This window comes from Erpetoichthys calabaricus, chromosome 8 (genome assembly GCF_900747795.2).
Source record: "Erpetoichthys calabaricus chromosome 8, fErpCal1.3, whole genome shotgun sequence".
Taxonomy (NCBI): Eukaryota; Metazoa; Chordata; class Cladistia; order Polypteriformes; family Polypteridae; genus Erpetoichthys; species Erpetoichthys calabaricus.
Window position 1 is genome coordinate 70,928,359 of NC_041401.2, and position 14,329 is coordinate 70,942,687.

Genomic DNA, 14,329 nt, shown 5'->3' on the forward strand with positions numbered 1-14,329 from the left:
AGTCCTTGTATCCTTAAAATCTATCTTGAATATGCACCTTTATCAGATTCACAACATAATCTTTGTTTTGTTACAAAACAAAAAAAGATAAGAGACTGATATATAGACAAAACTTTTACACTAGACATGCACAAAAATCATAGCCTGATGACTACAAGTATTCTCAATCCTTTAATCTACTTCAAGTTATATTTATGTATAGTATATAAAGCACTATATTGGCAAGACTGATTCTGAAGAACGGGCTATACGGGTTCTTCTTGTATTTTAGAGTCTGTGATTGTGTACTGTTAATATTTTGTAATGGTTTGCTTTACCTGTGATCGATGATGGTCAAACAATCAGATGGAATTCCTAAGACACTGCAACTTTTTTGTAGCTCTTTCTTCCGAGTTTCCCCTTCACTGTTGTAGTTCCCTAAAGATGTAATTTAGAGAATGTAAAGCAAAAGTCATAAAAAGGAGAGAAGCCTCTAAAAGGCATATCAGTAATTTTTATATGAGTAATTTTCTTGTTTTCATAAATTTATGCTCACACTGTAAACTGAACTGACAAGTGTAAATGTATTTTGCTCCTTTAAATAGTGCATATGGAGAAAGGGAAACTGTGCCTGTTGGCTGCCATAGCTGGGCTGAAAGAAGACAAGGATTTCGGGGCTGGTCTAAATAGGGTAAGAGAGTTGGAGAGAGAGAGAGAGAGATAAAAGAACAGACAGACAGACACACATACAAAATGGTCTGAACACCAGCACACCATAGCATAGAACACTGCATTGGCCATCACAGAGTTGTAGAAGATGAGAAGGATGTCACTATCCACATTAATCTCCAACAAAAAAAACAACTTTCTTTTAGCACTCCTCTGTGTAATGTATGAGACCAGTCCATCCTGTCAATGATGTGGAGTACTTATAGCAATGACGTGAAGTATTTGGAGAAGTGTAAAATCTGTACATCCACTCCTTGAATACTGACCAGACATAGAAGCTCTTTGGTACAGTGAAAGTCAATAACTAGTTACTTGGTTTTGCTGATGTTAAGATGCAGTCAATTCTTTCTGTACCAAGAAATGAGGTTTTCCACCTGACTCCTATACTCTCTGTCTAACCCTCCTTTATTAATACATCTCATAGGTGCAGAGACATCTGAGAATTTCTGCAAGTGACATGACCTGGTGATAATATTTATACCATAGAGACAAGAACTAAACTGTCCATTAAAGACATAATGCACCTAATATCATTTTGCCACAAAACTCACTTTCATTTCAATGGCAAATACTACACTCAGAAAGAAGGTATGCCAATGGGATCGCCGTTATCAGGACTTCTAGCGGAACTGGTAATGCAGCAATTTGAAAACATGGCTCTATCCCAGTTCACACCCAAAATTTGGATACGCTATGTAGACGACACATTCGTCATACTAAAAAATAACCAGCTGAATGAATTCTACAACCACATCAACACAATATTCCCTGCAATCCAATTCACAATGGAAAAAGAAATTAACCAACACATCAGCTTCCTGGACATCTACATCAAAAGAAATAATGACGCCACCCTGACCACAAGTGTTTACCATAAAGAATGCTACGCAGACAAGATATTACACTTCACCAGCAACCACCCGGTATCTCATAAACGGAGCTGTGTTAAAACTCTATTCAGAAGAGTCCACACCCATTGTAATACTAAGGAAACAAAAATGAATGAGAGACGCTATCTCTTCCATCTTTTCACTTCAAACGGATACTCAAAAACATTCATTAATCGGAGCTTACACAAAAGATGCCAAAAAACTCAGCAAACAATTGAATTGAATCAGAACCCCCACCCCACCTGGCACACACTCCCTTATCACCACAAGGTGTCTGAAGGTACAGCGCGCATCCTGGCCAAGTCAGGCATCAGAATAGCACACAAACCCACGAACAATCTGCGCACGGTCCTGTTTAATGCTAAAAACAAGAAATCGATAGCAGAAACACGAAATGCAGTTTATAGCATTCCATGCAGTTCTTGCTCAGCGGTATACATAGGACAAACTTCAAAAAGAATCGCAACACGTATACAGGAACATCGCAACGCCGTCAGAAGAAAGGACTCACTTTCATTGATCTACACGCATACTAAATCAACAGGACATACATTTAACTGGGACAATGTACAAGTAAAATTTAAGGCCAGTACTAAAAGTGCCAGAGAGCTGGCCGAATCTTGGCTATCAAATGAGAATGCCATCAACAGACACTTGGACATAAATCCAGCATATGCAAACTTAAGAAGAACATGTTCATAATAAATAAACTGTACACCCAATACCCCCTCCCATCACACTGACTTAGCCATACGCGTAATGTTTTGCTATATATTGCCTTTGATTCTTGTAAGTCTAAGCATTATCCTCTGATGAAGACCCCTGGCAGGGGTTGAAAGCTCAGGAATAAAAACTACTTTATGATACGTGATTCATTTTTTCTCCCTTTGTGGATCTCCAGCTGCAAATACTCTGAAGTGTACAGAGAGACCAGAAAAGAACACAGGTCTGTTCCTTGTGGTGCTCCAGTGTTGCTCTCATCCATATCAGAAACACAGTCCTTGAGTCTCACAAACTGCGGTCTGCTTGACAAACTGCCCATTATCCACTACATCATAGGCTCATCCACCTGCATGTCATTAAGCTTACTCCTTAACGGGAACAACTGGATGGTATTGGAGGCACTGGAGAAATTGAAAAACATAATCCTCACAGTGCCACCAGCTTTGTCCAGAATTTGCCTTGTGGAGCAGAAAGATAACTGCATCCTCCACTCCAATCTTTGTCTGATAGGAAAACTGCAATGGGTCCAGATGGTTTACCAAAAGATGACTCATATAGTCCAGGGCCAGTTTCTCAAAAGTCTTCAGGATGTGAGACACAAGTGCTACTGGTATGAAGTCATTACGTGAAGAGATGCTGGCGATAGCCTGAACAAGTGACCAAGGATACCAGAAATGTGGTTAGAACAGGCCTTAAGAACTCAAGGACTGACTCCATCTGGTCCTGTGGCTTTTCCTGTATGTAGCTTCCATCAGTTCGCTTTTTCTTGGTCTTTAGTTATGGACAGCGCAGACTGATGGTCAGAGGTGGACTCATCACTGGTCATTCCAGTTGACATGGTACGAGTTGTTGATGTAGTAGGGATGGTGTGGCAGGGTTTATTATTGGAAGAAGGTGGCAGAGGGAGAGAAAATCTATTTAAAAATTGGTTCAGGGCTTTGTCCACATTCCCTTCTAGTACCTGAGCCATAAGTTGCTTGAGTCCAATAATTATGACCAGTCCTTTCCATGCTTCTTTCATGTTATTCTGAGTGTTTGCTTTCTATTTTAGCTTTGTAAACTTTCTTTCCTTCACTCTGTTTTTAATTCTGCACTTGCTGGGTGTCCTTCAGAATCACTTTCTCACTGGATTTTAATGCTGTCTTCTTCACATTCATGAGAAATTTTAGGTCTTTAGTGTTTAGAGAGCAATAAACTGTTTTTGAGAGTACCACAGTGTTGACACAAAATATGGTCTGTGATGCAGTGATTGAGTCACTCAGTACCATCTTTCTGTGTCTTGCATATTATTTCCCAGTCTGTCCACTCGAAGTTACCATTTAGAACCATTTCAGCCCCCAGCCTCTACTTCCTCACTATTCTGGTGAAAACAGGTTGTTGTCTAATTATAGGCTTGTACCTGGGAATAGGATGAATAAGGTTGTGGTCAGATCTTTCCAAAGATGCCAGAAGTTTACATCTAAAGGCATCTTTAACATTTGAATAGACCATGTCCAGCTTGTTAAGTGGAAAATGACACTGATGGAAATGGTTGAAATCATCACATTAAAACTGTAGGGCGAATTTAGCTGCAGGTAAGGCAGGAAAAATAAAAAAAAAATCTCTACAGTGATGGAAGGGAGTGGCCTCCTCAAAATATACCATACATTGTGATATGTGCTGAAGAATGTGAATATAACAATATAATTTTCAATATGATTAAAGTAAAATATTATTACTTTATTGTTCAGTGGTATTTTCAGGTTGGTTTTGTTTTCTTAGTATACTGGGAAGTGAGGAAAAAAAAGGCAATCTCATGTTGTTACTATGTCCATTCTTTGGATGTCTTCCCTAATACATAATAACATTGTAACTAATATACTTTGACATAACAAGACATTCTAAAATCCATGAAATACAATAAACTGATTTCAAGACATCTTTGCCTTGGACAGAAATGTCAAATTTTGTTTGTGCAGACAGTGTATTTTTCTGTGAATAAAATGATAAAGTTGTCAAGAAATGAATGTGTATGCTGTCGGTTTAACTGTACCTTTTGATATTAACATACAAGACAGACACATTAAGTCCTGCCTCCACACATTTCTTCTTTCTTTTCATGTGACTCTTCCGGCAATAACTGCCAATGGAAATTAAAAGTGACTGGTCTTCGCCAAGATCTTTGAGTCAATCTTGTAAATGGTAGAACATGATGCTGTAACTTCATGCTTGACAGTAGTTGGAAACTACTAAAGGCACCGATTTCAATTTTATTTTAGCTGTCTGGGCAGTGAAGTGCCGTGTCCGAACAAAACACATATGCAAAGATGGATTCAAATCAAATTTATTGTGTCAATTGTAAAATTTGGTTAGTCAGCAGTTTTTTTCCAAGAGAATAATACAACACATTAAAAACAAACCAAGACAGAAGTCAGCCATCAAACAGAAATTTTGCAGAAATAAATAAAATATAGTAGTCAATACAATACATATGGTATAACAGAAGATCTTGCCTATTACATATTAAACCAACATCAGGACTTAACTAATGACTTACAAGTATGATCACTGTCCAGACCACAATCCAAGCTTGTGAAATGTTTATTAAAGTAAAACTTATTTAGAAGATTAACAGCAATTAGGATGAAGGAGCATTTAAACCAAAGGCTTTTTTTTTTTTTGCTCTTGGAAAAGTGAGCCGATGATCTGATGACATCAGCTGGAATTTCAAGTGTAGTAGGAGGGATCTGTCTGAGACAAAACACTTTGCTTTCCACAGTTAGTTCCTTATTGTATAGGTCTGTCAGATTTGACTGTTGAGACCTTGGTATTGTATTGCTCCAATTTACAATTTGATTCATCCTGCTTTTGTTGCTAACATTAAGATTTCCAAACCAGACAAGCAGAATATAAATCTTGTATTGCGTTTTGTCCTAACTTATAATAAAACAAAGACAATGTTAGAATACATGCCATAAAGACTCTGCTTCTTTACACAGTTGATGCTTTGTTGAAATGACCCATACATTGGTGAAGGAGAATTGTAAGTTTTATTGTTTACAGTGTATTTCAAAGTTTTGTATTAGGCCATGATGCCTTAGAATGGGTATATTCAAAAAAATACTATGTGGTTAACAAAATGAAACTTTTTAAACCTATCTGCACAATGTAAAAAACTTCTGCTATAGTTAATAAACAAAAATAATGACATATGAAACTGTGTTTGTTTTTTATTAACTATTTACATAGTATAATGCTTATCTTTGTATAAAAAATCTTATATAACATAAAAATGTTTTTGTTCCACAGGTACTAGAATACAACAAATTATACATTCAAATTTAAAAAGGCTAAAATTCCCAGTTTTCTATTGAATGAGAATAAATAATAGAATGAATTAATTCTTTTCTCATTGGCAGTTACAGGTTGCCAGTATATTAAAAACTAGTTATGATGATGGGCTGTCTTTAACCATCAGAGCCGTTCACCTGAGCAGTAACACAATTGTGTCCCTTTACCCTACTGGTGAATGATGTGTTGTGGTTATTGCAAAGCGAAACTGAATTACAGCAATGGTACTCGGGACAATTATTAGGAGTGAATTGATCAAGTTGCGTTCAAAGTACACTATAAGGTCGTCATGGTTAGCACCTTTACGCATTCTATTTTTTGTATGCTCTCCCTTCAAAACAAATTTAAGAATTTTAAACTTCTACATGAGGTCTTACAGCTTCATGCGTAAGATAGCATATTCCACTGCTATGCTTTCATGTGAAATATCTTTATTGTTATGTTTCAGCCAGAGTTCCCCCATAGCTGAGGTTCAAATGTCCCTTTTATTTTTGCTACATTTATGTTCATGCTAATATAGCTATTCATTTAATTTATTTAAGTCAAAGTAGTTTTTCTATGTACCTTGTGTTTTATGAGTGGTCCCCCAGGAGGGAGGGCCATCTGCCCATCACTGACAAGGGACTGTCTTCAGCCCTTAAAGTCTAAGAATAACCCAATGTACCTTGCAGTTCAATGAATGCACTGGTGTTGCTGAGTTTTTCTACCCCTTTGCTCTGTTTTTTGAGTATTCCTTGTATTGTGCCTTTTCTGCTGTTGTATTGCCTTTTTCATACAAATATTTTGTCCCTTTTGTGCTCTTTGGAGTTTTGATTATAAAGCATTTTTGTAAAATAAATCTTTTTATTCCTAAAGATTCTTCATTTGCTCTTGTTATGACTAGCCAGGTTTTGACAGTTTTCACACTCTAATGAGCATTTCTGATTTTTTTTTTTGGAGTATTGTGCTTATTGCGCTTCTGTTTAAGCCTGATCCTCTGGCTAGGACATTGGATATGTCTGGGTCCAGGGTTCTTGAGGCTGATCCTCCAATTAGCTGTGAACCACCAAGTCTCACTGAGATTGCACAGGTGGTGAAGGCTGCAGGGATCTGTGGTATCCAGGGTGATAAAGAGGCATTTGTTTGAGAAATCTGTTAGCAAGTAACACACTTCCTGCTGATAGAGGAATCGAAGCATTATGCACATCCGAATCTGTTCCTCATAGTCTCGGACAGGGCGGGTGATGGAACGGTTCTTATGGATGCTGCTCAATTTGTGACCCATTGGGCTGGCTACTTTGACCAGATGTTTAAAGTTGGCCCTCCGGCTACAACATTGGACATCTCTGGGTCTACGGTTCTTGAGGCTGATCCTCCAATTAGTTGTGAACCACCTAATCACTCTGCGATTGCACTAAATAGTGAACTAGCTGAGGGTAGGGAAGGCTTCAGGGATCTGTGGTATCCAGGGTGAACGTCACCATGCTGGTGGCATAGCAAGCAATCTTTGCTTCTATTTGGGAGACAGGCATGTCATCCCCATCTGGAAAGGGAAGGGTGATCGCCAGGATTGTGGCAACTACAGGAGGGTAATACTGCTCTTGGTGCTGGGTAAGGTCCTTGCTAGGGTCATCTTCAATAGGATCCGTGATCACATGCTCACCTACCAGCGACTGGAACAGTCCAGTTTTACACCTAAGAAGACTACCATATCCTGGCACTGAGGGTTCTCATGGAGCGCAAACAAGAATATTGGCAGAGTTTATTTGCAGCCTTTGCTAATTTTTGTAAAGTGTTCGGCTCAGTTGATTGAGCTGCCCTGTTGGACATCCTGAGAATTCATGGGATCCCCTCAAAACTGCTGGATATCACGGCTAGCCTGTTCACTGGTACTGCAAGCGGTGTGCAGAGTAATACTTCTGCATTTTTCCCAAGTTGATTCTGGGGTTCGCCAGGGGTGTGTTCTTGCTCCTACTCTGTTCAATGCTTGCATGGACTGGGTGTTGGGCAGGGTCATGGTGCCCAGTGGCTGTGGGGCATCTGTTGGTGAAGAAAAATTCACTGATCTTGACTTTGCAGACGATGCTGTGGATTTCGAGGAGTCAGTGGTGGCTCTGAGCGGGGCTCTTGAGGGACTGAGTGAGGAGTCTGAGTGTCTGGGCTTGCAAATGTCCTGGACAAAAACCAAGATCCAGGCCTTTAATGACATCTTGGGCACAGCCATCAGCAGTGTGTCTGTCTGCAGAGAGAGTGTTGACCTTGTTGAGAGGTTTACTTACCTCAGCAGTAACATTTATATCTCTGGTGACTCTTCCTATGAAGTCAGTAGACCGATTGAGAGAAGATTGGGGTGGGGGTCGATGGGGGTGTCATGAGATCGCTGGAAAAGGCTGTGTGGTGCTCCTGATACCTTTGTAAAGGGATGAACGTCCAAGTCTTTAGATTACTGGTACTTCCTGTTTTGCTATATGATTGTGAGACATGCATGCTATCCAGTGACCTGAGACGAAGACTGGACTCCTTCAGTACTGTGTCTCTTTGGAGAATCCTTGGGTACCACTGATTTGACTTTGTGTTGAATGAGCAGTTGCTCATGGAGTCCCAAATGAGGCACATTACCTGCATTGTGAAGGAACATCAGTTACAGCACTACAGCCATGTGGCGCATTTCCCCAAGGGTGATCCTGCTCACAAGATCCTCATTGTTGAGAACCTGAGCGACTGGGCCAGGCCAAGGGGTGCCCACATAACAACTGGCTGCAGCAGATAGATGGTGATTTCCAGAGGGTGGGACTGGACTGCCTGTTTGCCGAAGGGGTTGCCAACCGGGATCCCGAGGTGTTTCTTTGTGTGGTGGGTGCAGCAACGCGTTGTACCAGTGCATGCTCCCCAACCTGACCTGACCTGATTGTGCTTAGGAACTCATTATTTAAGAACCTTTTCAATTTTGGTTTATTAATCTTTATGGGCAACTAACCCTGTTTTGATTTCTGTTGTCATACTTGGCTTCCTCTTACTAATTTATGATATATGTTTTGTTTTGTTTTTTAGGCTTCTTGGACATTCCTTTTTCTGTGTTCAGCATTCAGTTTGCAAATAATTTTAAAATGGGTATGTTCAGGTCAAATAAATAGATAAGTATTAATTTCATGGTGTCCATGAACCATATATACTTGAGCTTAATCATTTCAATTTGCCTCTAGATTCAAACAGCAGCAAAATACTAAAGATACAACATGAGCGTATCATGACAAACTTCATGACATTGACAAAGAGTGTAATTAAAATTCAAATTTATGGTTTAGTTCAGTTTTAAATAGTATGTCGCATCACATTCATCCATCTGTTTTAAAATCTGCTTATCCTTTTCATAGTCAGGAAAGATTTTATAGTTTATGTGAGTGTGTGTGTCTGTGAGAAACTGGTGTAGTGTCAAGGGATTGTTCCTACCTTATGGCAAACTGCGATAGTTTCTAGCGCTCTTGCTTAGAATGAAGGAGGTTAAAAATGGATGAATGGAAGGAAGATAAATATAATTATTCATTTGCTTTCTAAACATGTCTGTCTGTTAATTTGGGTTATTCACAAGACAACACAGAAGTGCCAAAGACAGCATTGGTGCCTAACATCACTTGGAATCTGGTTGATTCTCACATGAAATGCCTCCTGCGTCGAGTGTGCATATTTCCTCAGCATCTGCATTTGTTTCCTAGTTACGTTTCTCGTTCCGAAGATATTCAGTTAGGCCAACTGGCACTTTTAAATCAGTTCACTGCATGATTGTCAATGTGTGCACAGAAGGAGCTTAAAATGAACTAGCTTTGAAGAAAGTATGTGAGTTCAGAAAATGAACAATGGATATTCTTCCACTTATAGGAGTAAAAATTAAATTGAAATGTAGAGAAGAACTCTGTTACTGTTCATCCCACTTTGCAAACTCCACAGTCTAAAAATATTAAGTATTTTTCAGATTAAATGGGACAAATAAACATTTCAAGTTATGTATTTAAAGGATTCTGGATGGGCCTACAGTTTTAAAATACAATATCCAAATCACAAATCCGCTGTTAAAAGATAACTCTGATCTAAAATTACTCAACCCACCTGACATACTAAACCTTTTCATTGTGGTGAGATGATTAAAGTTTACCAACATAATTAAATAAACAATCTCCACCACAACGTGCTGGTTTATGTATTTCTTTCTTTATTTGGTATTGTGTTTTTCATAGACTTGAGTGTACATCCCACAGCACATCGAGGACTCAGGAGTGGAATTGGTCAAGAGCACCAAATTCCTTGGTGTGCAGCTGATCTCCACGGCCATGAAGGTGCAGCAGCTTCTCTACTTCCTTCATTTAACGTCACTAAGTCAACAAGACTTTTAAAGGAAAAACCAAGAGAGACGAGAAAAACAGAAAAAGAGAAAAACTGGAAGACTGAAAAGTGCTGAAGTGCTAAAACAACAAAGCCAAACAACAAGTTGAAAATCAAGGTTGGAAGCACAAAACAGAAGTCAGAAAGCCAAGAGACTGATACAGAAAGCAAGAAATATTCACAATAGGTAAAGCAAAGGTTTTTTTTTTTTTTTATCCGCTACAAAGTACTTATAACAAAGTAAATGCCTAATTAATCCCTCTGCTGCAATTACCATTGGGGGACAAACCTGGAGGTCACACCCCCAAATAACAAGAAAGATAATTCTGGCAACTGGAATAAGCTGTGGTGTAAGCAAATAACACAAGACTGCTGCCAGAAATAGTAAAATTAAAAAATATTACACTTCAGCGGCTAAGGAAGGCAAGTGTACTTCTCTGCATTCTCACCACATAGTACAGGGGTACCATGGAGAGTGTTCTAACCAGCTGCATCACTGTTGGGTATGGAAACTGTGGTGACTCTGACCACAAAGTTTTACAATGGATAGCGCACACAGCAGAAAGGATCATTGGAACCTCCATTAAAGACATCTATATTAAGTGTTGCATCCGCAAAGGCTACAGCATCACGGAGGACCACTCCCACCCTTCACAGTCTCCTTGACCCAATTCCACCTGGCAGAATGTCCTGTAGCATCCAAATCTGACAGGCAACAGCTTCTAACCCTTGGCTGTCTGAACTCGGTGCTGTCTCCTAACAAACCCTACGCAGTATGTGTTAAAACTACTGCTGGTTTGATTATTAGTTGTTATTATTTATTACTACTAGTTCATTTGCCATACATTCATCTACAGTATTTATAGTATAGTTATCTACCTCTCTTGCTCTTGTCCTGTGTTCATGTATATATTACAATGAGGTGTTCGGGGGAAAATTACTTCTTACTAATATATGCTGCAATACTGTAAATGGACGGTGCGACAAAAAAGTCAATTGACTAGTTGTAGGTCTGAATACGCGCGCTGTCGCTAGCTGTGTAGTCCGCACTTCCCATCAATTTGTTATGTATTTTCTCTGGGTACCTTGTTTCATTTGTCACACGCCGACGACTTTCGTTGTTACTATGACAGAGTCTGCTATGCTTCGTGCCGACACTCCGTTCACAGCTCATTTCTGGCTTGCGACCGAAGCTGTCCCGGTAGGCTCGGCTTGGCAGGCACCCGAATTGAATTAAGCTGGTGTAAGTTATAATTTCTAACATACATTTTCTAACTAAACTTGAAACGCAAGCTAAATTTGCCCAATATGATGGGAAGTATTGAAGCTAATCGTCTTAAATTAGAAACGTTACTTTACTATAAATACTTTAATGACATTATGCGTCTATGAAGAAATCTTCATTATTAACACAGATTACGTTATAAATTAGTACATTTGCATCTGTAAATACTGTGTTGAAAAGTATAAAACACACCAAACATCAATTTTGGCCCTTGTTCCTATAAAAAATATATTCAGATACATAAAAAATATAAACCTACCTGTAGATAAGCATAACAAATACACTTTAAAGCCTAGCTTCCGTAGTTGAATTATAGCCGGTGCGAAAAACATGCACTCATCGTCCGGGTGCGCTGTAATGAACAGTGCTCTGAGAGACCTATCATTACCATTCTCCGAACACAACAGTTTTCTGAAAAATTCGTGCTGCACAAACTTGGAAGTGAAAGGAAAAACACGGCTCTTCTGTTTATGCTTTTCATACTGATAATATAGCCATAGGATCACTCCATAATACAGCAAACAAAATATGATGGCAGAAAGTAAAGCGTACATCATCTCAAGTCCGTCAGGGTAAATAAACCGGATCGAGCCACTATCTTAGATATCTTAGTTCCGTTGAAATCCTATGTAAAGATTTTAGTACGTCGTAAACATACGTCACCATTTTCAAAGAATTTTAATTATCCATCTTTGCATTAAATAGTAATTTAAATTTTTTGCTCTTTTTTATTAAATTAAAAGAGGCCACAAATTAGAATGTTAAAAGGAGGTTTACCTCTAAAGTTTAACACATTTCCACCAGTTCAGCTTCATTATAATAATGGTTTTGTTACATTTACATAATTCCAACTGATCACTGTTTTCACTCCTAAACTATTTTTACAGATGATATATAAAATATTACAGAAAACGAAACAACTAAGTAATATTTTGCAACTGACTAAAGCACATGATTAGGGAAATGTGACAGGCATTTTTTCTTAAAAAGTGTCGTGTCAATGCTAGACACTGCTAAAACAAATTTAAAAGTGTATGAGAAAAGGAGGGCTAATCGCCTGAACAGATTAACATATAACGGTACTGTTTCAAGGATCATCTAGGAGTTTTCAGTTAAGAAGGAGGCTTGAGGAGGGAAGACATTAGAGGGGCGCCTTCAAGGTCATAGCAGAGATACCAAATAAATACTTACGCTTTTTTTTGTAAGTGCAGTTTTCGCAAAGTTATGAAACACACAATAATATTACCTAATTAATCATATTAATTTCAATTATAGACAATCGATTGTTGCGTTGTGCTTATTAACGTCACAAAATATTTACTTCCCTGACAGGACTTTCCTCAGTTCCTCCCATTCTTGAGTGTCGCAGCTTGTGCGAACGAACTGGCGATCACATCTTTGGACAGAGTACCGGAATAAACACCGTACCTTCGACGAATGTCCTTTGTGGATTGTTTTTTCACAAACGGAGAGATTAGATCCGGCAAAGATGAGGTAGGCAGACGGGGCTTTCATTTTTTAAAGTAAAGGATGCATACAGGTAGTTGTGGCTTGGCCTGCATTGTGTTTTAATACAGAAACGGCGCAAATGCAGCTGAAGCTCGCAGCAGTGGAGTGCAAGATGGCGGCCAGACTGGTCTGTGCTAGAAATGTAATTTGTCCGACTTGGATTAAGTAAAGGACGAACAACTACTCATTTACCTGAAGAATAAAAGCTTAATATAAGGGTGTTTTGACTGGTTTATTGATTCGCGTTAGATTAAGGTGTTTTTATCTCAAATTTAATTTACACCAGGCCACTGCTGAAGGCTTAATGATCTGGTAATTTAACATCTTGTATAACTTTCAGATATTTAGTATAATGCTTAATGTAACATTTTAGGTGAATTTTCTGCCTTAAAAAATCGTATGTTTACCTGTATAAAGCTGTCATCGCTAGTTTTGAATTTAACTAGAGAATACCTACAGTACATAACTTGATTGGAAATAGCGCTATTTCTGAACTTGCTAAAAGGGTTTTCTAAAATAAATCGTGTCATTATATCATTGTAATTGTTTTTTGTACATTTTGTATACTTCTGCATCGTGAAGTTCATGTAGGATTTGTTTATACGTGTCGTCAAAACCTTGTGTCTGTTTGTTGGGTTTCATGAATTGGAACAGGAAGTTCACATACACATTCCATTTTGAGCCAACGAGAGTCTGATACACTGTTCAGTTTAATGCGCAAAATTGAAGGCAAGAAGTATATCCGGTCATTTGCGTTACAGTCATCGAGTTCTGCAGGATCTTCGATGACATTCCTGTAATTTAGTGTGGACATCGATTTAGATTTTATTAGTATTTGTACGTAGAACCGGGTTGTTTCCTACCTTGTGATTGCTGCTAACGGGGTGGGCTCATTTTCATAATGACCCTGAACTTCACTTCGCCGATTTGATTATTGACAAACGAGTTTTATGAATGATAATGCGTTATCTATTCAAAGACATATGTCAGAATTACATACGTTGTTCTGCAAATGACAAAAGAACAATCGGTGCATTAAGATGGTTTCTATACCTTAAGGCTTGTTTGATTTCCCTAGGCCTGTTCCTATTACCTGTGAACATCAACAGGGAATCTTGGTTTACAAACAAATGTGACTGTGTGGTGTGCAATGGGTTAGCATCTCATTTACGACTGGTGCCTCCCAGTATCTCAAGACTAAACACTCTGTAAATATGTAATTAAATAATATTTGCAAAATAGGTGAATGGGTAGGGCTGGTAGTTTTTGCCATTACTCTTCTCTAAAATTTAATCAATAACTATTCGTTATTTATGACCAGATTTATTGTTGATTGGTAATAATAGTAATGCATTTTATTTATATAGCACCTTTCCCTTGCTCAAGGCACTTCAGAAGGAACAGCAGGGTATATATAACATTAGATATCGACAATATCCACATTGAACGCAAAACAGATCAATACTGAATATACAAAGCACTAAACAGAACAAAAGACAATAAATCAGAATAAAATACTAAATTCAAT

The 14,329-nt window shown here is 38.4% G+C and overlaps 2 protein-coding genes across 3 annotated transcripts in view; one reads left to right on the forward strand and one right to left on the reverse strand.

Annotated features, from left to right (window-relative positions):
• The window catches only part of pigl (phosphatidylinositol glycan anchor biosynthesis, class L), a 62,703-nt gene extending 50,847 nt beyond the window's left edge, over window positions 1–11,856 (reverse strand). Inside the window, exons 1-2 of one of the 2 annotated variants that reach the window (XM_028806763.2) lie at window positions 11,552–11,856; window positions 318–417 (exon numbers count right to left, since the gene is read on the reverse strand). In XM_028806763.2, the coding sequence (XP_028662596.1) occupies window positions 318–417; window positions 11,552–11,849 (398 nt within the window). In that variant the 5' untranslated portion in view covers window positions 11,850–11,856. The remainder of the gene's footprint in view (window positions 1–317; window positions 418–11,551) is intronic. The other variant, XM_028806765.2, reaches the window with a different exon arrangement.
• A 780-nt stretch (window positions 11,857–12,636) lies between these two features.
• ncor1 (nuclear receptor corepressor 1) overlaps window positions 12,637–14,329 on the forward strand; it is a 237,649-nt gene continuing 235,956 nt past the window's right edge. Inside the window, exon 1 of the mRNA XM_051931234.1 lies at window positions 12,637–12,786. The gene's annotated coding sequence lies outside the window, so the exon portion shown is untranslated. The remainder of the gene's footprint in view (window positions 12,787–14,329) is intronic.